General features: G+C 39.7%; 1 protein-coding gene across 1 annotated transcript in view; it reads left to right on the forward strand.

The window, feature by feature from the left end:
• antxr1a (ANTXR cell adhesion molecule 1a) overlaps positions 1–27,120 on the forward strand; it is an 88,474-nt gene that overhangs the window by 42,097 nt on the left and 19,257 nt on the right. The window contains exons 14-17 of the mRNA XM_051902546.1: positions 8,336–8,377; positions 12,214–12,309; positions 17,121–17,288; positions 18,943–19,023. Of these exons, the coding sequence (XP_051758506.1) occupies positions 8,336–8,377; positions 12,214–12,309; positions 17,121–17,288; positions 18,943–19,023 (387 nt within the window). The remainder of the gene's footprint in view (positions 1–8,335; positions 8,378–12,213; positions 12,310–17,120; positions 17,289–18,942; positions 19,024–27,120) is intronic.

Below are 27,120 nucleotides of genomic sequence, written 5' to 3' on the forward strand. Positions count from 1 at the left end.
GAAATATGCTTATTATAACTACTTTTATTAAATAACATTTTATTAAAACCTGCAAATACCTTTTTGTCGAGAGATGTAAATACATTTTACTATGGTTTATTATACATGCAGATTATATTTTAAGTTGTTATATGAAATCGATGAGTTAATTCTTTCTATACTTTAGACATGTAGGCCTAGAACATATCTGCGTTTGAGCATAAATATGTGTGTTGTAGTTGCGAATCTTATCCAAGATGTAGGCTAATCAATATTGGTCGGTCGTATCCGACATAAAGGATCCACAATCCAGTGAAACTGTGACCACAAACTTGTGTGAATGTGAATGAAATGACAGGCAATAATCATGTGTTCACACAAATAACTTTTTATTTGAATGTTACAATATGCGTTGACACAAATGACTTTATTTGAACGTTTCATTGATATAATATGACACTGAGCTGTTAGAAAAGAAATGCATAGTGGCATCATAGCATGATGACGTCAGGAACCTATGAATCGGCTTTTTGAACCGGTTCATTGAGCTGAACTGTCCGAAAAGAACCGGTTTGCGGAAATGAATCGGACTTTGCATCACTAATGCATATTTGGCATGATGTCCGGGGGGAGGGCACTGAGCTCTGAATTTGGCCCGAACCCAGAGTACTTCCCCTCTGGCTGGGATAGGAAATAGTTACGATGCTAGAAAACTGTTGTGGAATAGAGGTAAGTCAGCTATATATATACAGTGGGTACGGAAAGTATTCAGACCCCCTTAAATTTTTCACTCTTTGTTATATTGCAGCCCTTTGCTAAAATCATTTAAGTTCATTTTTTTTCCTCATTAATGTACACACAGCACCCCATATTGACAGAAAGACACAGAATTGTTGACATTTTTGCAGATTTATTAAAAAAGAAAAACTGAAATATCACATGGTCCTAAGTATTCAGACCCTTTGCTGTGACACTCATATATTTAACTCAGGTGCTGTCCATTTCTTCTGATCATCCTTGAGATGGTTCTACACCTTCATTTGAGTCCAGCTGTGTTTGATTATACTGATTGGACTTGATTAGGAAAGCCACACACCTGTCTATATAAGACCTTACAGCTCACAGTGCATGTCAGAGCAAATGAGAATCATGAGGTCAAAGGAACTGCCTGAAGAGCTCAGAGACAGAATTGTGGCAAGGCACAGATCTGGCCAAGGTTACAAAAAAATTTCTGCTGCACTTAAGGTTCCTAAGAGCACAGTGGCCTCCATAATCCTTAAATGGAAGACGTTTGGGACGACCAGAACCCTTCCTAGAGCTGGCCGTCCGGCCAAACTGAGCTATCGGGGGAGAAGAGCCTTGGTGAGAGAGGTAAAGAAGAACCCAAAGATCACTGTGGCTGAGCTCCAGAGGTGCAGTCGGGAGATGGGAGAAAGTTGTAGAAAGTCAACCATCACTGCAGCCCTCCACCAGTCGGGGCTTTATGGCAGAGTGGCCCGACGGAAGCCTCTCCTCAGTGCAAGACACGTGAAAGCCCGCATGGAGTTTGCTAAAGATGGTGAGAAATAAGATTCTCTGGTCTGATGAGACCAAGATAGAACGTTTTGGCCTTAATTCTAAGCGGTATGTGTGGAGAAAACCAGGCACTGCTCATCACCTGTCCAATACAGTCCCAACAGTGAAGCATGGTGGTGGCAGCATCATGCTGTGGGGGTGTTTTTCAGCTGCAGGGACAGGACGACTGGTTGCAATCGAAGAAAAGATGAATACGGCCAAGTACAGTGATATCCTGGACGAAAACCTTCTCCAGAGTGCTCAGGACCTCAGACTGGGCCGAAGGTTTACCTTCCAACAAGACAATGACCCTAAGCACACAGCTAAAATAACGAAGGAGTGGCTTCACAACAACTCTGTGACTGTTCTTGAATGGCCCAGCCAGAGCCCTGACTTAAACCCAATTGAGCATCTCTGGAGAGACCTAAAAATGGCTGTCCACCAACGTTTACCATCCAACCTGACAGAACTGGAGAGGATCTGCAAGGAGGAATGGCAGAGGATCCCCAAATCCAGGTGTGAAAAACTTGTTGCATCTTTCCCAAAAAGACTCATGGCTGTATTAGATCAAAAGGGTGCTTCTACTAAATACTGAGCAAAGGGTCTGAATACTTAGGACCATGTGATATTTCAGTTTTTCTTTTTTAATAAATCTGCAAAAATGTCAACAATTCTGTGTTTTTCTGTCAATATGGGGTGCTGTGTGTACATTAATGAGGAAAAAAAATGAACTTAAATGATTTTAGCAAATGGCTGCAATATAACAAAGAGTGAAAAATTTAAGGGGGTCTGAATACTTTCCGTACCCACTGTATATATATATATATTTACACACACCTCCTCTCGTGCTAATTAGGTTGATTATCTGAATGTGTTCCTCCCAAACTTTGTTAAAAAATCATATAAATCACCTGCACATGTACACTTACTGATGATTGGTATTTGTTATCATTACAGTTCACTTGTAGGTGCTACTGAATTACAGTGTTGTAGTACTCAAGACAGGACTCAAGTCAGAGTTCAAGACTATATATCTTGGTCTTGTCATGGACTTGGGAGCATGTGGACTCAGTCTTGACTCGGATTTGACACTCTTCTGGTCTTGGTTGTGACTCTGACTCAAATGAGCTGGTCTCAACTACTGGGTAATGCTGCTCTTCTACTAGTCTTAACTGGTCCTATCACTCTGAGCAGGAATCAAACCAGTGTTAACCGGTATGGGAGGTGTCAGTTGTGCCTCTTAAGTCCAGGGGAGGAAAGTTTACCTGCACAGCTCTTACCACTCACACTGTGTTTACAATGGATGTGAGTGGTGCAACATAACAAAAGACAATTTTAGTTAGTGAAGCTGTCAACACAATGAAATGCAACATGACAAATCCCTGACAGTAAACCGATGCACCATTCTATGTCTGACTTGCTCAAAGCATTTGCGTTACTTCTGGCATTAAGGACAAATTAATTTGCAATGGTTTCTTTGTTGCATCCTGCGTAGACACAGTGTCACCCTCTTAAACCTCACTCCCATCCAGGTCACAGCACCTTTGTATCTGGTCCTAGGAAGGCGCAATAACAAAGGCACTAAACAGCTTACCTGTATAATAGTTGGCCTATATAAATAGTTGTAAACATTTTCCACAGGACATTGTGCTTCTACTGCTTGAGACCCAAGCCTGGCCTTTCTCTTGATTTCTGAGGGACATATAATAATTCAGACTGTCAGTGAGGTCCAACTGAAGAATATCAGAAGAACTAGACATGTCTGGAATTTGTCTGGAAAGGCACAACAGGAAAAGAGAAGAAATGAGTCATTGCCATGTTAGAGGATTGTAAAGCTCTGGAGTGAAGTTCATGGAAGGTTGAATCAGCTAAACCAGCTAAAATCCTGCTCAGCCATGATCAGTTTCCATAGAGACCAGCTGTTGGCTATCATGGACTGAATTAGCATTAGCTTATTGCTATGTTTAAATAGCTTGGCTTTATTTATTAACAAAAGTTCTTTTAGACTTTAAAAACCATGTGTGTTGGTCAAGTTCAAACCTGCTCTGCAAAATGCCTTATGAAATGAATATTTTTACAAGTCTTGAAAAAGAAAACGGAAAAAGACTGTCTGCCACTTGAAATCTCTCTGTGAACTTCAAGGGGGCAAGGCTCTGTTTGGGGAAAGTTATCCTGTGTTACTATGGAAAATAAAATTGATTTGACCTTTAAAATAACAAGGAGGAATAGTGTCTATTCTCAATTTCATTAAGATCTATAAATTGCCAAGTAACCTAATGCTAACATTTTAATTCAGGTAGAGAGCCATATTTGCAGTTTGACACAACAAAACTGGAATGCTTCCTCTTTAATGAATAAAGCTGTTTTAAACAGCTTATTGCACACATAAGTTAATCGCTGTTCTAAACTAATGCGCTGCTACATTGTAACACGCACACACACCTACAAATTTGGATATTTAATTACAACATAATGTGTTTTGATGTGAATTTGCATGTAATAAAATGGATATGATGGCTAATTTCATAATTTTTATATCTCAACAAAGACAGGAATCTTTGTAGCACTAGTGCAACCAAAATGAAGAGTAATTGTTGTGCACTAGGTTAAATTATACTTTAACTGTATTTAATCTTTCTCAGCCAACGAAAATGTTGGGCAGATTTGTTGCACAGGCTTGTCTTAAACCAAATGAGCAGTATTGAAATAAGCATTATTGCTGATCTTCATCAGCAGAACAACAAATGTGTATAAAACTAAATGGTACCATCAACATTCATGATGACTTCTTCAATAGCAGTTTGCTTCTACCATTAATTCTTTAATTGACACTCCCCCAACTCTTCTTCTGGGGGCTTAAAGAAACATTTCTCACTGGTAATAACAACTTCATGAACAATAAACAAAGTCCAACAGAGGAGGACAGGAGGGGGCTTAGGAGGTGGGCACAGGGCAGGCACAAGGGACAAACACAGGAGCCAGGGCAGAGCAAACAACGGGAGGAACCAGGGCGCAGATGGGGAGGGGGGGTAGGGTGGAATCCCCAGCAGGAAACCCATGATGAAAGCCCATGGCAGAGTCGAGGGAGGGAGGGAGGGAGGGAGGAGCCATGGTGGAGACTTGCCAGACGGAACCAGGTTGGACTACCGACCAAGACTAAGCTGATGTTTATGGAGACCCAGGATCAACCAAAGAGTCCGGGCGACACTGAAGGTCATGGGGACCAAGGCCGAGCCACAGGGATGAGCAGCCTAGGCTAAGCCAGGGTGCCGGAGAACTGAGGCAGAGCTGGTGGAGCCCGATGGAGTCAAAGGGGTGGAGGGACAAAACAGAGCTGAAGGCCCAGATGTCCATGGCGAAGGCAGAGCGATGACTAACCAAGGCGGAGCTGGGGGGACAAGGAGCCACGGTCAAGTCGACAGGTCCACGGCCCAAGGTGGAGTGACAGGCACAGAGATTCTAGGATTCTAGGTGGAACAAACAGGTTGACAATCCAAGGCTAATGAGAGTCAAAGAGCTGATGAACTACCAACCCGAGGAGGGTCCACGATGTACCGAGCAGGTATCCTAGGAGCAGGCAAAGGGCTGATGAGAGGCAGTGCAGGCAGGGCTAAAGGGTTTCACATATGGATTTCCTGATTGATACAGGACAGACAGAAATCTTAGGAACGACCCTCTTGCTTGACACGGAACAGGCAGACATTTCAGGAACAGATCTCTTGGCCAGACTGTCCTCCAAAAAAAAAACGACCCTATAGGTCGTTTTTCAAGCACTTTATTAAGACCTATATTTACGTTTTAAAGTCATGCGCCCTCTAGCTGGCTTAAAAATAATGACAGTGTCGTGTTACGTCTGTCATCATGAAATGACGTATGACTGTCATTACCAATCAAAATGCATGTTCAGTTAAATGCAATGTGTGGACTTTTTACACCAATTGTTCTATTCCACTAATTTTTTTATGAACAACTACACCCACCCAACCCCTAAACCTACCCTTAGTGATTTATAGTGCATATACACTTTGAGCACATGCGTTCCCTGGGATCGAGCCCACGATGGCATGATCACATGATTGCATATTGTTATATATTGCAATGCTCTGCCAATTGAACTACGCGAAACCCGAAATATGACGCAGATAAAAGGGTACAATGCATTAAAATGAAAGTGTCCTGTTGTCGATAGGGGCACAACTTTAGTAAACGCTCCTATGGGTCGTATTTCAGGGAAGTGACAAACGACCTATGTAGGTGTATTGGTTGGAGAACATGTTGCTCTTGGCCGACGCAGAACAGGCAAACATTTCAGGAACGGCTGTCTTGCCTGACAATGAACAGGCAGACATTTCAGGAACGGCTCTCTAGGCCTACTCGGAAAAGGCAGAGGAGGTGGGAGTGGGAGGCAGGGCGGGAACACAGACATCAATAACTCGGTACTGGGTGATGAAACAGGCTCGGTGCTATTGTTCTCCATATCTTCAAACATAGTCAGGGGCTCAGAGTTCAGCTCATCCACACTCGCCTTAGCTGACGGGACAGGGCTCCCCTTATACTCCACCAGTGTTCCCTCAATGACCGATGATGTTGTCGGCTCACGCACCTGGTCAGACGTGTTAGGATCGGGCTCCGGGGCGATATGTGGCTCAGGTGTAGGCTCTGGCTCTGCATCTGTGGTGTGATTTGGCATTATGTCCGTCGGGGCGGTGGCGGCGGGTGGCACAAAGTGTGCTGCATGGGCTGTAGTGTGGTGATTCTCCTCCATCTCACTGATGGTAAAGGGGGACCCGCAGTGAAATAGGACCCCTTCCATGAACTCCTGCAAGCTCCCTTAAGGAAAAACACATACAGGCTGTCGTTGCCATAGTGGACTAGGTGGCATAAATCCAGGAAGGCTTGCATGTGTCTCAAGGGATACAATAGCAGCAGTTTTAGTTTTATTAAGAAAGAACTCAGGACTAGAAACATGAACAGAACAACCAGATAAAACGTGACGAGAACTGACCATGAACTGAAAGAAACACAGTGCTTAAATAACCAGACAAACCAATCAACGAAATGAATAACAGGCACGCAAATAAATCAAAAAATGAATAACCATGGAAATGAACTGAAAACTAGGGCACAGAACTAAAACATGTGACAAACCCACCCAAAACAGAAACAAACCCAGTGAGAAAAATAAACTTAAACTCAAAGGGAATTATATTTCTTACCCCACAGACAGATATTTTTTCTTCTTTTAAGCATAAACATTTAAATTTGATATATTTTTCTCAGAAAATAAGACTTAATAACTAAGTAATTTTCATTCTCAAATAAATGTATTTTGATTAGAATTATTCAATATTTGTAATGGAAAACAAAACAGAAAATCTTTTTTCTTTTTTTCTCCTTTTTTTTGCAGTGTGTTGTTGTTCATATGCTCTCACTCCTAAATACAATCATCTTGACTTGACGACATCACAGCAAGAGACCACAGAATTGTTTATAAAAACACTAATCAAATAATTTTTCCTTCAGTCCAAAGAGACAGCAAAAGAGCTGGAATTATTACTACACTCTAGATGTCTCTATCTTTGAAATGTTTTTCACATGATTCCCAGAATTCCAGATGAGTTTCAAAACAATAACAACATGTGCTCTTTCACAAGTGTTTGTGGATGAATATTATATCTTTTTTACACTCTTTAGCACTATTAGTATTAGTTTTCCAAAAATCTTCTTTTGGTTACTATAATCGGTGCCTGACCTGGAATTCCACAGTATTTTTAACTGATGTTGCCTTAACCTTTAAATTATCTTTATGCGTGTCTTTAAATTATATATACATGTCACATCATATACTGTAACCAAAGCTATAAATGGTCAATCTTTTTTTTGTGTGTGTTTTCCAGTTAGCTGATAGCTAATTAGCTGAACACTTATTAGTTAGTCTGCTAATTTCATACTACACACAGTTTATCAAAAGGATAACAAGAAATGTCATAATGCAACCAGCAATTTAATCAGAATTTACAAACAGCTGTTTCTTGAGGTCTAAAGAGGACAGATTAGTGAAGAACTGTTTATCTCATTTATTAGTAAAGAAATCAATATAGCAGTACATTGTTTAATTATAAGATTATATTCAATATAATATTAATAAGACTAATAATAACAAAATTATTATAATTATATTATAAAACTATTACTATTATTATTATTATTATTGATCAGTGACCCGTACCCAGAGGGTAATCTGGGCTGGAAAACATAACTTTTTTTTCACATGGCAGTATAGGTAAACTGAATCATGCATAATTAATAGATTATTATATGGTTGACTTTGTATTCCTGATGGTATTTTTGTTAATTACTGTAATGTACTTTATTGTTAAAATGTTGTTGTACAAGTGGCTTAAAGTAAATAATCAGTTTTACTGTTCTGAAAGACACATATCTGGAAAAGCTTAATGTTGAGATCTGCCTTATAGCATTTAGATATGGCCTCCAGATTTTTAGGTCATTTAAACTTACTTGTAAACACACTGAAAACGAGGAGGGGAGGGGTGCAATTCCTTAGCCATGTGTTTTTGTGTAACCTGATTTTCTGGCACACATTGAAAACATTACTTGGGTCCTTTGACATGTCAGTGGAAGAAAAAAACAGGTTTTTTTTTCGTTTTTTTTTTTTTCTTTGGAGAGCACGTGGTCTGACATGCCAGCATGAGTGGGCTCATGTGATATTGTTTATCTTTTCATCCTCTCTTCTCTTCTCTTCTCTCTCTCTCTCTCTCTCTCTCTCTCTCTCTCTCTGCAGATTATCCATGAACCTCCCCCACCAATAGTGGAAGATAGTTCGGTAAGAACTTTTGATTTATTGTAATAGCCACATGTCACAATCTGATTAAGCAGCATCACACTTGCATTTGTGTTGTCTTACTGAATATCAGCACGACTATGATCTGGCCATATAGTGCCTATAGAAAGTCATTATACCCTGTGAAAATCTTTACCTTTTGTCACATTACACCCTAGAAGATAAAATAAAATGTCTAACTTTTTTTTGAGCTGTACACTCTAAAAAATAACTGTAAAAAAACAAAACAAATTTACACAGTAAAATACAGTTTTCCATTGAAACAGTAATATACCATAAAACAATGCATTCTTGGTAATATTTGTTGTTTTAAGAAAAGAGGCCTATAGGCTACTTTCTCAAAAACGACAAATAACATAACTTAGACTGCATTGTAATATACAGAAGTAATGTACTGTAAAAATTCTGGGTAGAATTTTTCATTTTTTACTAGAAAGTAGCCTGTAGGTTACTTTCTCGAAAACGACAAATAATATTACTCAAAATGCATTGTTTTTACAGTATATTACTGTGTAAATTTGTTTCCTTTTTTTTACAGTTATGTTTTAGAGTGTATGTACACATTATAACCCTCATCATCAAAGTAAAAAAATTAAAACATTTTAACCCTTTCTGGAGGATTATTAAAAATTAATTAGTGAAACACCTTGTTCGGTAAAGTGATCAGCCCCTTAGAGTATACCATTATAAACTTGCTAAGGTGCCAATCAACTTCCAGATCAAACACCTGGCTAACTGCCCCACCTGACATCAATTTTAGTGGTTTTGATTACTTCAGAATACAACCAGCAGTTTCTTGAAGATTCCACTGTTAGTAGTGCATGGTACTGCAAAGAATTCACCATGGTTGGGAAAGTGTTTTCAAAAGGCCTCCGGTATAAAGTTGTAGAAAGACACAAGTTAGGAGAAGGCTGTCAAAAACACACCTGGAAGACTCTGATGCCATCTGGCAAAAGGTGCTATGGTCTGATGAGACCAAAATTGACCTTTTTGGACTAAACTCCAAGTGCTACGTTTGGCAAAAAGCAAACACAGCACACCACTCAAAACACACCATACCTACTGTGAAGAATGGTGGTGGCAGCATTATGTTGTGGGGCTGTTTCTCTTCAGCGGGGACTGGGAAATTGGTCAGGATTGAAGGAAAAATGGATGCTGCCAAGTACATTCAAATTCTTGAGGAAAACCTGCGTCCCTCTGCTAGACAGCTGAAGATGGGCAGATCATTCACCTTCCAACACAACAATAATCCTAAACATACCTCCAATGGCTTAAGGATAGGAAGGTGAATGTCCTTGAGTGGCCAAATCAGAGCCCTGACTTAAACCCAATAGAAAATCTGTGGATGGACTTGAAGAGAGCAGTCCATTGCCACTCACCGCGGAATATGACTGAACTTGATCAATTCTGCAAGGAAGAATGGGCAAATATTCCCCAATCTAGGTGTGCAAAGCTAGTACAGACATAGCCAAAAAGATTAATGTCTGTAATTAAACCAAAAGGTGGCTCTACGAAATATTAAATCAGGGGACTGATGACTTTTTCAACTCTGTTATTGTAGCTTTTCAGTTGTTTTTTTTTTGTCTGTTGCCTATTTATCTCAATTTTTTTTTTTTTGTAGGGCAAAATTTGTAAATAAATCTGGAAAAGGTTTTTTTTTTTTTTTTTTTTTTTTGAATTCAGGCTGTATGACAAATAAAGTATTTATTTCAAAGGGGTATGATGATTTTTTATAGGCACTGTAGGTATGCTACGTTTCGGACAAAAACTGGCTAGTTAGGTAATTTATTTCTTCCCTGCCAACAAAAATAATGCCAGAAGAAGCCAAAGCATCAAGGCTTGCCTGTCACAAAGCAGCACGCAGAATGTCAGTGGAGCAGAACAAAGGAGATTTCCCCTTTCTGCTCAAAGCTCCATAATCACGCCACCGCTCACATACTCTGGTCTGGAACACAACGAGCACAGACAAGTGGTGTGATACAAACAATGAAATCCTAGTGCTGTTGTACTAAATATCAGCACTTCCACATCCTGGAAAACTTGATTCTGATTGGTCAATTACAGAACTGAGCAGTCAAGTGATTTTGTTTATTGACTTTTAATCTGGATATTTCCCATGGCAACCTGGACCTTAGAATGGTTATGATGACTCAAACTTTAATATACTTTAATATACATTTTTAAATTTTAATATACTGTATATGGTCAGCATAAAACCTTGGTAGATGGCTGTAAGATTATAAGGCCACAGAACAAGGACTCAGTAAGTTGAGTGTTCATGCTATTTTATAAGGACGTGAAAGGTTTTTACAAGTCGGAATCTCGTAATTACGGTAATCCTGACATAGAGACAAACAGCTGGAAAAGAGATAACTTAAAACAGAGAAAGGCAAGTTGGATTTCAGATTACTATTAATACATTATTACTGGGAAAATGTGGCTGTAAGTTGTCTCTAAGTAAGCTGATAAATATCCTGGTAAGTAGTTGTGTAATAAGTGGGATAACGTATAGCCAGCCGGTCATTATCGCTTAAATAAACCCAGACCAGATCATGACGTAAGAGGGGTGTGGAGGGGTGTTGTATCACCCTAAAGGAGTTTATTTTGTGATAATGACTTTTATAGTTTTGCTGAATTATACTTTGGAAGCTAAAAGTGTTTACCAGATTACACCTAGTTCATGGTGATTGTCTTATTTAACTCTTGTTTATCTTGGATTAGGCTTAATCCGTGTTTATGAAATAATCCCTGAGGTCTCAATGTACAAATCCAAACATGAAAAATGTGTATTAAGAGCGTAACATTTTGATGTTATTTTGTAACAATGTTATTTTGACTTTAAACTCTTTCTGAAGGCCAGAATGTTTCAGCTATTTGGGAGAGACTTTGAACTCTGTAAAACTATCCAGATCTTTGTAGGCTGTTGTTTAACCGTACTGGCTCTGCTGTGCTAAAATGAATTAGTTCAGTCTGGCCTTATTAAAAACTTGTAATATGATAGCATATTTTTTATAAATCTTTCATTTGTGATGTCACTTTTGTAAGACCATAGGAATGTCATACGTGGAATGGCTGTGGGTTGGGTAATTTTCCCCAAAGGGTTTCTTTAAGTTACGCTAAACTTTCAGGATATAAGACGTGATGGGGAATCAAGTGGGTGGTCTGAAAGATGAAGGGAGGGGACCTGTTAACCTTTTTGATTAAGTATGGAGTCATTGATAGAAGATGGCTGTTCAAATCCCGAGGTCTTATTGTTAAACAGGGTTAAATTTCTTCAGAGCTGGAAAAATAAAGTCATAACTTCAGTGAGCCAAGCTGGACTTATTTTACTGGATCAGGAAGAGCTAGGGAGGGCGTAAGCATGGCTCGTGCCTTTCTGAGAGGCAATAAATGAAAAAGTCATGTTTTAAAAGAGTGAGTCACACCTCATTTAGGAAAATGCTGTGCCATTTGAAAAAGACCCAAAATAATATGTTATTGGAACAAACAAAAATCTTCACAATAGTGTTCTTGTTTCATTCAACAAGATGTGGATATCAGTTCTCAACATACAGAGAACGGAGAACCAGATTTAGTATGAAACATTGTGCGAAATCTGTAACCCCTACTTATTATAGTCTGGGTCGTATTTTATTTTTACCTTGTGTAGTTTTGTTCATGGTTTTCGAAGATGGGGATTTTGGCATCTTCTTAATTTGGCTACCTTAGTAATTTGCAGCAAAGGAAACTCTTTACCTGTTGTCCTTGAAGCCTACCAGTTGAGAACCATTGGGCTCTATATCACATATTCATTGCCTCATTGTTGTTTGCTCTGTAAGGATGAAGAAGAGGATGGAACTCCAAAAAAGAAGTGGCCCACAGTCGATGCGTCCTACTATGGAGGAAGAGGAGTTGGCGGCATTAAAAGAATGGAGGTAAACAACAGTTTTATTACTCACTAGAGGACACCAGCCACTAAATTAGCACACACTCAGTCACTTAACAGATGCTTTTCATCTAGAGGAAGAGGGCCGTGTCTCTGGAGGAAACTTAGGTTAAGTGTCTTAAGGGCGATAGATTCTGTCAGTAAATCTCCAGCTGACAGTTTGCCTCTACTTGGAATGAAACCACTGTTGTTTACATTACTTGCCAAGAGACTTCACCACGTCATAATTAAAGTCAGCAATGCTGCCGAAAGTGAATAAAAAGCCCACAGCTGTGATGAAAAACAGTTAATACAGAAGGGAAAGTAATGTTTGTCAAATGTATTGATTCACAAAAAGTATGCTTGAAATAAACCATATACTATGCAAACCTCGTCAACAACACCAGACAATTGCCATGACAAAAACAAGGGGAAAACGGTTTAATTCAGCCTACTGTAAAGGGTTTTTTTGGTCTTAGCTGGCTGCTAAGACTGGTGTAGTTTGCTGGTTTTAGATGGCTTTTGGACACCGGAGATAAACTAAACTAAATCACCTGAACACCAGCTTGACTGGGGTGGGAGACCAGCTAGACCACTTTAGGCTGGTTAAAGCATTTTATTTTTTTCATTAAATCATGGCTGCCAGTAAAGTACCAGTTTACAATAACAGCAAGACAGAGTTTACAATTGAGGAAAACAAGTGTGCGTGCATTATACAGCTCATCTGCTGTTTGGAATACTTCTTTCTGTCAAACATTCTCCCTCAATTACCAGCACTGCCAAGCTAGCAGTTTAATTGTCTCAGAAAATACACAAAAATGTGTATTTGAGTGAACAACATAAAATACACACATTATTGTCATTACTCCTGAGCTGACCTTGAAAATCTCAGATTTTTTTTTTTCATTTATACCTGTAAATGCCTCAGTAAAGGCTAAAAACATTCTGAAGGACCCCTCACACCCTGATTTTCATTTGTTTGACTCAATGGTGCTACAGGTCAATCAAAACGAGGACAAAGAGATTCAAGGACAGTTTCTTCCCCAGAGCCATAACTATCATGATCCCATATACTGATCCCACTCTTCTACACACATACACACACACACACATATACACAAACACATACAGCGATCAGGCATAACATTCTGAGCACTGACAGATGAAGTGAATAACACTGATTATCTCTTCATCACGGCACCTGTTAGTGGGTGGGATATATTAGGCAGCAAGTGAACATTTTGTCCTCAAAGTTGATGTGTTAGAAACAGGAAAAATGGGCAAGCGTAAGGATTTGAGCGAGTTTGACAAGGGCCAAATTGTGATGGCTAGACGACTGGGTCAGAGCATCTCCAAAACTGCAGCTCTTGTGGGGTGTTCCCAGTCTGCAGTGGTCAGTATCTATCAAAAGTGGTCCAAGGAAGGAACAGTGGTGAACCGGCGACAGGGTCATGGGCAGCCAAGGCTCACTGATGCACGTGGGGAGCGAAGGCTGGCCCGTGTGGTCCGATCCAACAGGCGAGCTACTATAGCTCAAACTGCTCAAGAAGTTAATACTGGTTCTAATAGAAAGGTGTCAGAATACACAGTGCATCGCAGTTTGTTGCGTATGGGGCTGCATAGCTGCAGACCAGTCAGGGTGCCCATGCTGACCCCTGTCCACCGCCGAAAGCGCCAACAGTGGCACGAGAGCATCAGAACTGGACCATGGAAGAAGGTGGCCTGGTCTGATGAATCACGTTTTCTTTTACATCACGTGGATGGCCGGGTGCGTGTGTGTCGCTTACCTGGGGAACACGTGGCACCAGGATGCACTATGGGAAGAAGGTGAGCCGGCGGAGGCAGTGTGATGCTTTGGGCAATGTTCTGCTGGGAAACCTTGGGTCCTGCCATCCATGTGGATGTTACTTTGACATGTACACTCAAAAAAATTATACTTTAAACTAACTCAAGTCAATTATGGACAGTGGTTTCACACAACCAACTTAGTTTTTATCAACATTAAAGGTTTATTTTTAATCTATGCAATATCCTTGTGTTGTGACAACACAACTGACTAAGGAAGAATCTATGTAAAATAGCTATGTCCAACCAACTCAATTCAATCATGGACAGTGGTTCCACATGATTGAAACAAGTAAAACCCAATAGAATCAACCATGTTAAACAAACTAGAATCAATTGTGTTCATTTAACTTGAATGAATGATTTTAGTTTTAATATTAATTGAATTATACAAATAATCCTACAATTAATGCTTATTGTTTAGTCTTGTGATTTACATAACTTTTGTCATGACATGTTCTGTGTTGGCAGTCTAGAAGCGATACTGGTTTCATCCAGGGCAGCATTTCCCAAAAGCATCGTAAGCCTAAGTTGATTGTACTTAGGCTTACGATGCTTTTGGGAAACACAGCCCAGAGCACTACCATAGTGAATGCTTTGTTATTAAAGTAATTTGAATTTTTGTTAGCAGGTCCTCAACCCAAGCACAAGCTCAACACTTCACCACAATGGTAACCCCAAAACTATTAACATAACAGGAACTTTTAAATACCAACATAATAGAAAGTAAACAGTCTCTCCATTTTCTCATCTTGCTAAAAACTGCTTAAAATAACTCTTTTTTTTCAACATTTGCTCTCCCAGATCAGCCCCTTTGCAAAGCATGATGGGAAGTGAAAGTCCTGTTTGATTGAGTCCTGGTTGAGTTTACTTGATTGAAACAGTTATTTTAATATGAAAACATCAAGTTAAGTCAAAAAGTAATAATTTCAAGTCAATTTAACATGAAGCAATTAAATTTGAACCTGAAACCTAATACAATGGTGTTGAATCAAAAGAAGTTGTTTAAATAAACAGCATCAAAAAATCATTTTTATGAGTGTACCACCTACCTAAGCATTGTTGCAGACCATGTACACCATAAAAACAAATTTGTTCAGTTTACTTAATTGTATTAAGTTGATCTTAAACCATTTAAGTTTTGTCAACTTAATTCTATCTGTGATCTGAGGAAGTGTACATTGTGGCACAAATAAAGTAATTGCTTTGTTTTACTGTTTGTGGCTTTATTTTACAATTTTATTTGCTGTCTTGTGTCAGTATTACCCCAACAATGACAGCAAATAAAATTGTAATGATCTTATTAATTTGAAAAAAACTTAACTGTTACCATTGTTGTGTTTTGCATGCTGAATGTTGATGTCTGTGACTCGAGCAAGGTTGATTACAGGGCACTGACTCAACTAGAGAGGAATCAACCCCCTTAAAAGTTTAATGTTTCACAATAGTGTGGTGTTTATGATATATATGTTAGTGATATGATCTAATAAACCAAAATTCTACACAAAGTCTAAATTAGTTATTGGTTTAGTACCAAATTATGTCACTTTTTAAAAGCAATATATTTAATATGTCTCTTCCTTTGAAATCACAAATAATTGTAATTTCCCACTTGGAAATCAATTGGAATCAACTGGAAGAGAGTTATAATAATGTAAGTGAAGTTCCAAGTGCACAACCAAAGGAAACGCTAATCACTAAAATGGTGAGAAGAAATTTTAGGAAATCAACATGAATTCATCCCAAACATTTTATTTGTATTGATAATTTAACATTCAAGATCACTTTAAGAAAATGAGTGAATGCAACTAAAGAAAGATAACTGCAGAAGTGGAGAAAATAAGTGAAAAGTCTATTAAGAATTGCCCCGCCTTAAAAACCTTTTGCCCCGCCCTTTTTTCTTTCTTTCTTTCTTTCTTTTTTTTTTTGCGTGACGAAATGGTACACAAACCAGTCAAGTAATTTTTACTTGGGTTTTCTGAGTAACAAAGCATAGCATGCAAACAGTAAAGATTACTAAATTGTTTTAAGTAAGTTCAAGAAATTCTTGGTCATTAAGTAAAGTTTACTAAAAAAGGTTAGTTAGAACAACTGTTAGGTTTTACAGTGTACACCCTTTCATGGAAACGGTAATCCTTGGTGGCTGTGGCCTCTTTCAGCAGGATAATGCGCCCTGCCACAAAGCAAAAATGGTTTAGGAATGGTTTGAGGAGCACAACGAGTTTGAGGTGTTGACTTGGCCTCCAAATTCCCCAGATTACAATCCAATCGAGCATCTGTGGGATGTGCTGAACAAACAAGTCCGATCCATGGAGGCTCCACCTCGCAACTTACAGGACTTAAAGAATCTTCTGCTAACATCTTGGTGCCAGATACCACAGCACACCTTCACGGTCTAGAGGAGTCCATGCCTCGACGGGTCAGGGCTGCTTTGGCAGCAAAAGGGGGACCAACACAATATTAGGAAGGTGCTCATAATGTTATGCCTGATCGGTGTACACACACACACACACACACACACACACATGCAGGGCATATTTTCACTCTACAATGAACAGTTTTAGTGCAATATATCTCTTCATAGTGCAATATTTATAAATACTTGATAAATACTTCAACTGTTTACATTTTGTACTATATGTTTAATATGTGTGCCGTATGTAATGTTTGTATGTTTTTGTTGTATATTCTTTTTCAGGCACCAAGGAAAGCACTTCCTAATTTCATTGTACATGGTATAATGACAATAAAGGCTTTCTATTCTATTCTATTCTAAATAAGCCTGAAAAGCATTTTCACATGTTGATAACAGAAAGGTTGTGGCGTAAAATGAATAAGAAATATTTCAGAGTAAAAATTGTAACGCTGATCATGTGAACTCCTCTGTGCAGAAGGTCAGATGTTCTTGCTTCCTTTAAAGCTCTTTGCATCATTGTCAAATCATGCTGAATAACATGATCGTTGCCATCATTTCAGGTCCGCTGGGGTGAGAAAGGTTCGACCGAGGAGGGTGCTAAACTGGAAAAGGCGAAGAACGCAAGAGTAAAGATGCCTGAACAAGAGTTTGAGGCTCCTCCTGCTCGCATCCTAAATAATGGCATGCGGAAACCACCAGGCCCTCGTAAATGGTACTCGCCTATAAAGGTGAGAAGAACAACATGATAACTAAAACTCAAAAGCATTTTGTGTTGAGAAATGGCTGATGTCGTGCTTTAAAGGGACATTTGGATAGTCAGTATGAAAAACTTGGTGTTGTTCGGTATGACATGCTAAACTCCACCTAGATCTAATCATATAAAATTCTTTTATAATTATTATTATGCATGCTGATTTTATGAGATCATATTAATTGGAATATATGTAAATACTCTCACTGCAAAATGAACTAATGAAAGTAAAAAGGTGAAAAAAAAATCCAAGAAATGTTGACCACCTTCCCCCAAACATTCACATAAATTTTAACCGTTAATCTTGTTGTTGATGGACAATGAACATGCCTCGCCTATATGTAAATTACCTTTGTTATGATTTTCTGATCTCTGTATTCGATTGTAGCTCACACTGTTGTTCATTAGGATAGGCCACGTTGCTGAGTACTGAATATGGCCCAAGACATACTCTACATAAGTATGTGACTGCACTTGCATCTAGCTACGCATGGTTAAATTTGTGTGTTGCCGTGTTCTGTGTCAGACTGCAATTTATAATATCTACATATTGTAGTCTTAGCTTTGTAGTCTTTCTTCTGTAAAACACAAAAGAAGATATTTTGAAGAACATTCGGGTCCAACAACAAAATTGGCCCAATCACTTTCAATGAATGGACAAAAACACTGAGAATGTTTGTCAAAATATTTTCTTTGTGTTTCATTGAATAGAACAGTAAGACTATAGGTGAGACTAATTCAGCTGACAGTTATACATGAGCAGCCCCCCACCATGCAGGTCTCCCACTGAATTAATATGTCTAAAATCATGACTTGAGATGTCAATGTTTATAATCAAGCGTCTATGAATCATAGCTCAGGGATTTGTAATACAGACCAGAAACTGTGGTGACCTCCAAGAAACTGGGCCTGTGAAGTCAGCACTTTATTACACTCAAAACCAGGTTTCCCTCATTTCACCTCTTTCCGTTCGCTCACTCTCAAAGATCCTGCCTTACAAGAGCTCAGAGCATTGCCAAAGCTTCCACCCCCCGTTTTTCATTCTTTTGGTCTGTGTATTTTTCATTTATCCCCTTTTTATTTGTTCATCTCTGTATCTCATGTGTCTGCCTGTTATTTGTTTATTTGGAGAGAGGCAACGTGATCAGTATGTGCAATTTTTGTGACCCAACTTCACATTTAAATCTTCTTAGACATTCTCTGTTCTTCACTTTCCTTCACCCATTAATTTTCTGTCACGTCTTTTGTTTCCTTTTTTTTTTTTTTTTTTTTTTTGATAAAGACAGCAGCTCTTGTGCAATGAGAGTTGGCTGTCTTGATTAGGAAGTTGGGACAAGGCTGAGGGACATTAGAATGCTGTTTCATATTAATAAGCGTGGGGAAGATAGCGAAGCATTATTTATTCTAAACTATGGCTTTGAGCTTTATCCATCTCATCTGATAATGAGACAGAGTGGCCACATGTTGGGTGTTGAGTTCAGCGAATCTCTTTGTTAATAAAACCCATTTGACAGAGTTTAGTGAATGATCAACACCTGAGGGTCAATAAAGACCTGAGTCAGACAAAACAAAAGCACACTTGCTTTTTTGATCTTGATTTTCATGTCTTTGGTGTGTGTGCTAATGTGCAGGGAAAACTGGATGCATTGTGGGTACTTCTGAAGAAAGGGTATGATCGAGTGTCCATCATGCGACCACAACCCGGAGACAAGGTAAGACTCTTCATTGTATATTGTATCGCAGAAAATTTTGTTTCTTTATCAGGTTATCAGAAGCAATTTCTTATTTTATTTTAAAGTAACTAAAATATGGAAATAAAAAAATTCTGGATACATGGATATATAGTACTATATTTGCTTCAATATTCAACTGAATGGGGTTTAATCTGTCATTAAATTATCTGCGAATAGTTTGAAGTGGTATCCATTTCACTTAATTTCTTTTTAAAGATGAACACACACTCAAGGACACTTGACGGACATCTTAACGGACTCATCTTGATTCATTTTTCACAGTCCAACTGAGCAATCTGCTAAATCACTGTTATAACTGTCAGTTAATTCAATATGTCTTGGCTTTACTGAAGTGATGAAAAGCAGAAATAAAAAGATGAATACAGCACTATTCTACAGCTTGATAGGAAATGAAAACCAGCCTCACACTGATAGAGCTTTACACAGCACGGATATAGATACCCTAGATCTTTGTTTAGTTTAGTTTCAAAGAGCTTTTTTGTAGTTTTTGGAGCTTGTGCTCACCATCCAATTTTGTTGACAAAAAAAAATCTCTTTTTGTGTTATATGTAGAAATAAATCATACGGTTTAGAACAGCATGAGGGTTCAGTAAATTATGATAATGTTTGGATGAACTATCCCTTTAAGTGTGCATATTTTCATTTAGTAATGTTTACTCAAACAAGGTCAACTTTGCTAAAAAATGTATCATCTTAGTCTCTATAGCATGTATTTGCTTTCACTCGGTGCTTCTTTTAAACATTCTTCTATCCTCGCTTGGATGGAGAACAACAACAGACCAAGAGTAAAAGCCCACCTGTTGCATGCTGAGTCTTCTGGACTAAGTAAATAAACAGAGGAAATGCATCATATATCCCAATTGAAGATGTGCATGAAATGAAATATGAAGTTCTTTAGGGTGGACTCGTATGATATTTCTTACTTATGCAACGGATGATTTGAAAAGTTGACTGCGGGTCAAATCCACTGCGAAATAGAGCTCATCTAAGGACAGGACCCCAAATACAATACTGTTCATAGACTGTTAAATATGGTTTGAACTGTTGGAGATGTAACGAACACTTTCGGGGCTCAGTCAGATCTCGTAGTTCAGAAAATGTACACTGGTAACTGATTCTATGATTTTTTTTTAACTAATACTTTTTTTTTTCCAGAAATTAATTATTTTTTTCAGCAAGGATGCATTAAATTGATCAAAAGTGACAGTAAAGACTTTTGCATTGTCACAAAAGATTTCTATTTCAAATGAATGTTGTTCTTTTGAAATTTCTGTCATTCAAAGATTCCTGAAAGAAATGTACTGTATCATGGTTTCCACCAAAAAAAAATTAATCAGAAAAACTATTGTCAACATTGGTATCAAAATTTTACCAGCATGTCCAAGAGAAAAAAAACACACTTGACTTGTCTATAGCAACATCAAGCATGGATATAAGACATCACCTCTCTCCCATCTGGGACTGTCTGACCACATTTAATTGTTTCTGACTCCGGCATACAGACCACTTATCAACAAGGTCAAACTAACTGCTAGAGCAATGCAAATGTGGCCAGAGGGGGCATCTGAGTGGCTGTGGGACTGCTTCAGTTGCACTGACTGGACTGTATTTATGGACGAAAATACTGACATCCATACATCCTCTATGCTATTTTACATAAAATGCTGCATTGACAATGTAACCACCACGAAACGGGTTTGCATGTTTCCTAACAGCAAGCCGTGGAGGACCAAGAACCTAAAACTCCTGCTGAATGCCCACAATTCTGCTTTCCGGTCCAGTGACATGCAGCAGTACAGCGCAGCCAGGATGAACCTGAAGAAGGGCATCAGGGATGCTAAAGCAGCCTATAGGCGGAGAATCGAGAACCTCTTCGGCAACTCTGATCCCCGCTGGGCATGACAGGCGATTCTTCACATCACTTGGCAGAATAACACCAGCAGCCTGACCAACAGCGGTGCTTCAGTGGCAGAGCAGCTCAACCAGTTCTTCAGCCACTTCAAGGTAGAAAGAACTGGGACTACCATCTACCCAGTTCCCGCCACCGACAGCCAGGCACTCATTATCCAGCCTGCTGGGGCAATACGCACTCTCCGTAAAATCGGCATACTGAAAGCAGCTGGTCCAGATGGCATCCCAGCGTGCATCCTCAGAGACAGTGTTGCAGGGTTGGGTGAGGTATTTACAAATATCTTCAACCTTTCTCTGTTGCAGTGCACTGTTCCAACCTGCCTAAAGACGTCCTTCAATAGTGCCAGTGCCAAAGCAGGCTGCCAAAACATTCCTCAACGATTATAGGCCTATTGCACTGACACCCATAATCATGAAATGCCTGGAGAGGCTGGTTCTGCATCACATCAAGGCTGCTCTGCCACCCACCCTGGACCCCCAGCAGTATGCATACAGGGCCAACAGGTCAACAGATGATGCTATCTCCACTGTCCTTCACACTGTACTTTGCTATCTGGAACTCCAAGGGACGTATGCACAGCTTCTGTTCATGGGTTACAGTTCTGCATTTAACACTATCTTACCCAGCAGTTGTTCTCCAAGATGATCTGCCTGTGCATTAAGGACTTCTTAACAAACCAGTCATAGTCAGTGAGGATTGGCCTGCATCATTCTTCTACTCTGACACTCAGCACAGGGCTGTGTGCTGAACCTGTTCTCTACTCTCTGTATACTCATAACTGTATACCATCTTATAACACTAACACCATTATCAAATTTGCGGATGACATGACTGTGGTGGGGTTGATCTCCAGAGGCGATGAGTCTGCCTTTAGAGAGGAGGTACAGAGGCTGACAGTGTGATCACAGAGAATAATCTGACTCTAAACATCAATAAAACAAAAAAACTCATTACTGATTTCAGAAAGAAACAGGATATTCACACACCATTGCACATCAACGGTGAGATGGTGGAGAGAATGTCCAGCTTTAAATTTCTGGGCAGACACATAACAGAGGACCTCTCATGGACGATAAACATCACGGTGCTTCTTAAGAATGCTCAGAAAGGTAAACCTGTCACAAAGGCTCATTCATGGTGTCATTCTACCTCTGCTACATTGAGAGTGTCATGACATGCTGGTGTGGTATGGAAGCAGCTCTGCAGTTGATGAAAAAGGTCCTGCAGAGAGTCATAAAGACTGTGCAGAACAGCTCCCTGCCCTGGACGTCATATTTATCTTCCGTTGCCTGCAGAAAAAGTCTCCGGTTACGAATGTAACCATGGTTCTCTGAGAAAGGAAACAAGACATTTCGTCACCAGGACACTAATGGGGAATGTCTCTGGCATGCCGGTGTCTGAAGCACGCGTCAAAACATGATAATGACATTGGCCGGCGACAGCTCATGATATCACTACCGGTGTGACCAGAGTGTAAATACATTCATTACATTCGTAACCCGAGACGTTCCCTTTCGGATGGGAACTCGCACTGCGTCCTAGGATGCTAATGGGGAACAAATGCCCACTCCGCCATGCTGAAGGAATGAGTGCCGTTACAAATGACATTATGTTGAGTGAATAAGTCAAGTTCCCCATCCTAGTGGTACGCACCAGTGGTCATCATAGACTCTATTCCCTATGGCCAGAAACCCTGGCTGTGAAGGGCAGCTTAGCACAGGGCCTGGTAAAAATACCTTTAAGGGAATATGGCCAAGGATAAAACATCCTGCCAGTCGCTGCTGGGGACGCACCCCTTTCGAGTGGTAGGGTTGTGTATCGAGAGCCGGTTCCATTTTAGAACTGGTTCCAAATTTCAAAGAACCGGGGATTCGATACAATGCACACATTTTGATTCTGTTTATCGATTCCTGACTTTTTTCAGTCATTCTCGCATGGTGAACGGCAATGGGCATTTTACAGTTGTATCTATCTGCTAGGACCTGCAACAAAGACCTCTCAACCTCATCACGCACATGCTCAGTTCATTACAATCGGCACTGACTTTTGCTTCAACACTGCATTAATCTGAAGGAATGCACCGTGTTTAAGGGGCCGTTCACATGTCGCGTCTAAAAAACGCGTGGAAAGCGCGGCCGCACCACTCCTTTCCAAAGCGCTTGCACTCCCGTGGTGTCTGTCGTTGCTATGCAACAATGAACTGCGCTCTCCAAGATGACGAGGATGTACCAGCATTAGCTTTACTACTAGATATATTTATGGAGATGAGAAATAAAACCCACCCTGTACAGCTATTATCAGCTGTTCGGCTAAGCTTTCGATTTTGTTACACAAAGGCCGAAGCTGATCGGTTGGTTCTTGTCACATGACCTGCGGTGCGCTTGCGGCATTCTGAAAAGTTTTCATCTCGCCACAGCATAAGCGCACCTGGAAACATTTGAAATAACGAACATTTGAAATAACGCGCCTACATTTGAAATAACGAACTTGCGCATGCAAAAGACGCGATATGTCAACGGCCCCTAACTCTCCCAGCCGCGAGTCCTGCTACAAAGCACCAGATACAGCTAATATTAGCAATAGCACCGTCTCACACTCAGGTACAAAACACAGATGAAAAGACATTCACCTTTGAATTAGAGCCGCATAATTCTGGATAAAGTGACAATCAGTTTTGTTTACTTTATTTTTTTAAATAGTGATCACGATTAAATACATTCGGGCAGCTACAGGACAACATGTTCTAGTTTATTTTAAATTAGCCTATATTAATTTGAATCATTCATTCAATCACTTTTTAAAAATGATTTAATTCTGTTTTATTCATAAATACTTGTTTAGTTAATGGCTCTTGACTTCATTCAAGAGTCGTTTTGAGCGACTCTTGAATGAATGATTCAATGAAAAATTAATATTTAAACAGTCACTTGTTGCCACCTAGTGGAGTACTGCTTATGTTACTGCTTCCAATAGCAACTGCCTGTTATATATTTTATGTTGTATTTTTTGTGTTATACCTAAATAGTTTTGGTTTGTAATTGCTTCTGGTCATTCCTTGTGTTATTTATAGCCTAAATGTGGCAAGAATAAAAGGTAAAAACATTATTCTTGAGGTATTTGCTCGTTTTTTCTCTCCATAAAAAAATATTGGAATCAACCCGAGATCGATAAGAACCGGATTCGATAAGCGGAATCGGAATCGCTTAAATTTAAACGATACTCACCCCTAACGAGTGGAGGTCTCATGAAGGGAGACCTAGCAACACTCAAGGGGGCTCTAAGAATGGAGGCCTCAGCAGAAAGACTGTCTGAAGCGAGAGGAGGCCTGGCTACATTCTACACTAAGGACTGTCTACCAAGGAGGCTAAAAGAAGCCTTACACTCGATACTGGCATCCACGCGGAGCCCTTGGGGCAGAGACTTCAGCAGGAAGACTCTCTAAAGTGAGAGGAAACCTAACAACACCACCTTCAGGACAGTTAACCAGGGAATCTACTGCCCTCACAGAGCTCTCAGAGCAGAGCTATAGCGAGGGGAAACCTAACTACGCTCTATGCTAACAGACCACCTCACTAAGGAGGCTCACAGAGAGCCATGCTACTTAGACCAGTTATCTAAAGTGGAGCTTGGGGAGCGGAGGTCTCAGCATGATGACTCTCTAAATCGAGAGGAAACCTAACAAAGCTTTCCTAGGGGTGGCTAGATGAGGGAGGCTCACGGCCCCCTAGCTGAGCTCACAGAATGGAGGCCTCAGCAAAAACGACTCTCTAAAGTAAGAGGAGACCTAGCTACATTTTGCAATAAGGACTGCTTACCAAGGAGGCCCAAAGAAGCCTAACACTCAATACTGGTACCCAAGAGGAGCTTTGGGGTGGAGGCTTCCGAAGAAAAACTCTCTAAGCGAGAGGAAACCTAGCAATGCCACCATGAAAACAGTAAACCAGGGAGGCTCCAAAAGAGAGCCAAGCACCCAGTCTACTGCTCCCACAGAGCTCTCAGAGCAGAGGTTTTTTGTTTCTTGAGTATCAAATCAGCATTTTAGAATGATTTCTGAAGGATGTGGCACTGAAGACAGGAGTAATGATGCAAAAAATTCAGCTTTTTTCACCGACCCCAAACTTTTAAATAGTAGTGTAGGACAGTCTAGCATCTGCATAGTGCACAAAAAAAACACTCAGAACACCTTAGCAACCACATTGCAACAGCCTAGCAACCTTGGCAGCAACTTTTGCATGTGCAAACATCAGTCACAATTTCTTCACAAAGTTAGGAAAACCAAGTGCATCAAATCTAGATTGAAGATACATCACATTGTACAGTGCAGTAACAATAACTTGATGGCTCCTACAAGCCTGTACTAAGAGCTGCTAAGAGCCAGGCTTTTCTCCGCTATGAAAAATGTGCAGCTTTATATTACCAAAGTAAAAGATGAGGTCCAATGTCAACAGACCCATTTGGACACCATGTGCAGAGGGTGTTGTCATTTATAAATGTGAAGCACAGTGCAAAACTCAGCACCCACACCCTCGTTTTCTCTGAGGAGCTTGCTTAGTAGCTCTAAATGTCATCCCCACTGTGAGTCACATTTGGCAAAAAATTTGGACCTAATGCTCTTAAAGAGATGTTTCACAAAATCACCAACAAATCACTTCCTCACTTTCTTGTGCTATCCTGCTCCATCGAGTTGATCAGATATTTGCTAAGTGATGTCAAGAATTTGTGCTTGCATAGAATGATTTTTATTAAAAGGACATGCACAGTGATACTCAACACAACTGACTACTCAACAAAGCAATCAGATGTCAAAAAAAAAGCTTAAAAGAGACCTGGGCCTAAAAGATCCAACAGAGAAACAGGGCAGAAACAATAGTCTAGACTTGTATATCAGGAAAATTATACAATTGCTTTACAAGAGGACAGCCAAAGAGGCGACACCCTCAGAGATTATAAAGTATGGTGACATCACAGTAGGAGGTTAAAACCATCACCATTTCACCACAATGGATGAATCCACTTAGACGCATGCCGATACCTAATGGAAAAACAGATCCAGATGCTCCAAAACTAAACAGTAAAAGATATTCAGTGATAATCTGGATGACTGAGTGTTCACAGGCCTTAAAAAAAATACTGTGACAGTACTATGGTGGGGTGATGTTATGGAATGGCAATAACACTATACTTTGCAGTATTTCCCATCCCCTAATCCAGGGGTGTCCAATCCTGGTCCTGGAAGGCCACTGTTCAGCTCCAGCCCCACACACCTGAACCAGCCAGAACCATACTAGAAACTTCCAGGCAGGTGTTTTGAGGCAAGCTGGAGCTAAACTCTGCAGGACAGTGGCCCTCCAGGACCGAGTTTAGACACTCCTGGTCTAATCTGTCCCGCCACAGTTTCATATTGAATAGAAAATATGTTTACACTTCTCATAATAACATTATTGAAATGGGTTTGTAAACCTGTTTGCACAGAAACTGCAGTTTTCAGCCAAAATAAAAGTTTAAAGAAGCAACTCTTGCAAATTAAGAAAATAAGACCAAAGTATTGTAATTTTTCTACTGTAGTGTAAAATATGAAATATTCATTTTTTAATTTACATTTATTTTACAGTGCAGTTGTATTACAATATATTATACATTTTATTTTATTAATAATAATTATTAGTAGTAACATATTGTGAATGTAATGAAGACTGAGACACTATATCATGACTAAAAAGAGGTTTGAGTCCACTTTTAAATGTGCTGTATGTAATTTATTTTTTATTTTTATTACTGTACTGAAGCACAAAAATACCATAATATGTTTGCAGAGATTTAGGAAACATGCTAAGTTCACATACTCGTTTCTCTGAAAAACAGTGCTACAGCCAGTTATTCTACTTTGAAATGTGCGTTCCGTGTCAGAATGTCTGTTTTTGTTTTGGTCTGTGTGATCCTACCCACTGCCAATTTACCCAATAATATTTCGACACTCCGGGTTGCCTGTTGGCGGAAAACAAAGCGTATTGCAGCCATGGAAGCCAGCAAACAAACTTGGTCACAGATCGCAGATAGTACCTGACCTAAAAAGCCTCGGCATCCATCTAAAAAGCTCTATATCCAGAGATATGTTAAAATGCGGATAAATCATGTCATCAACT

This window comes from Ctenopharyngodon idella, chromosome 8 (assembly GCF_019924925.1).
Source record: "Ctenopharyngodon idella isolate HZGC_01 chromosome 8, HZGC01, whole genome shotgun sequence".
Taxonomy (NCBI): Eukaryota; Metazoa; Chordata; class Actinopteri; order Cypriniformes; family Xenocyprididae; genus Ctenopharyngodon; species Ctenopharyngodon idella.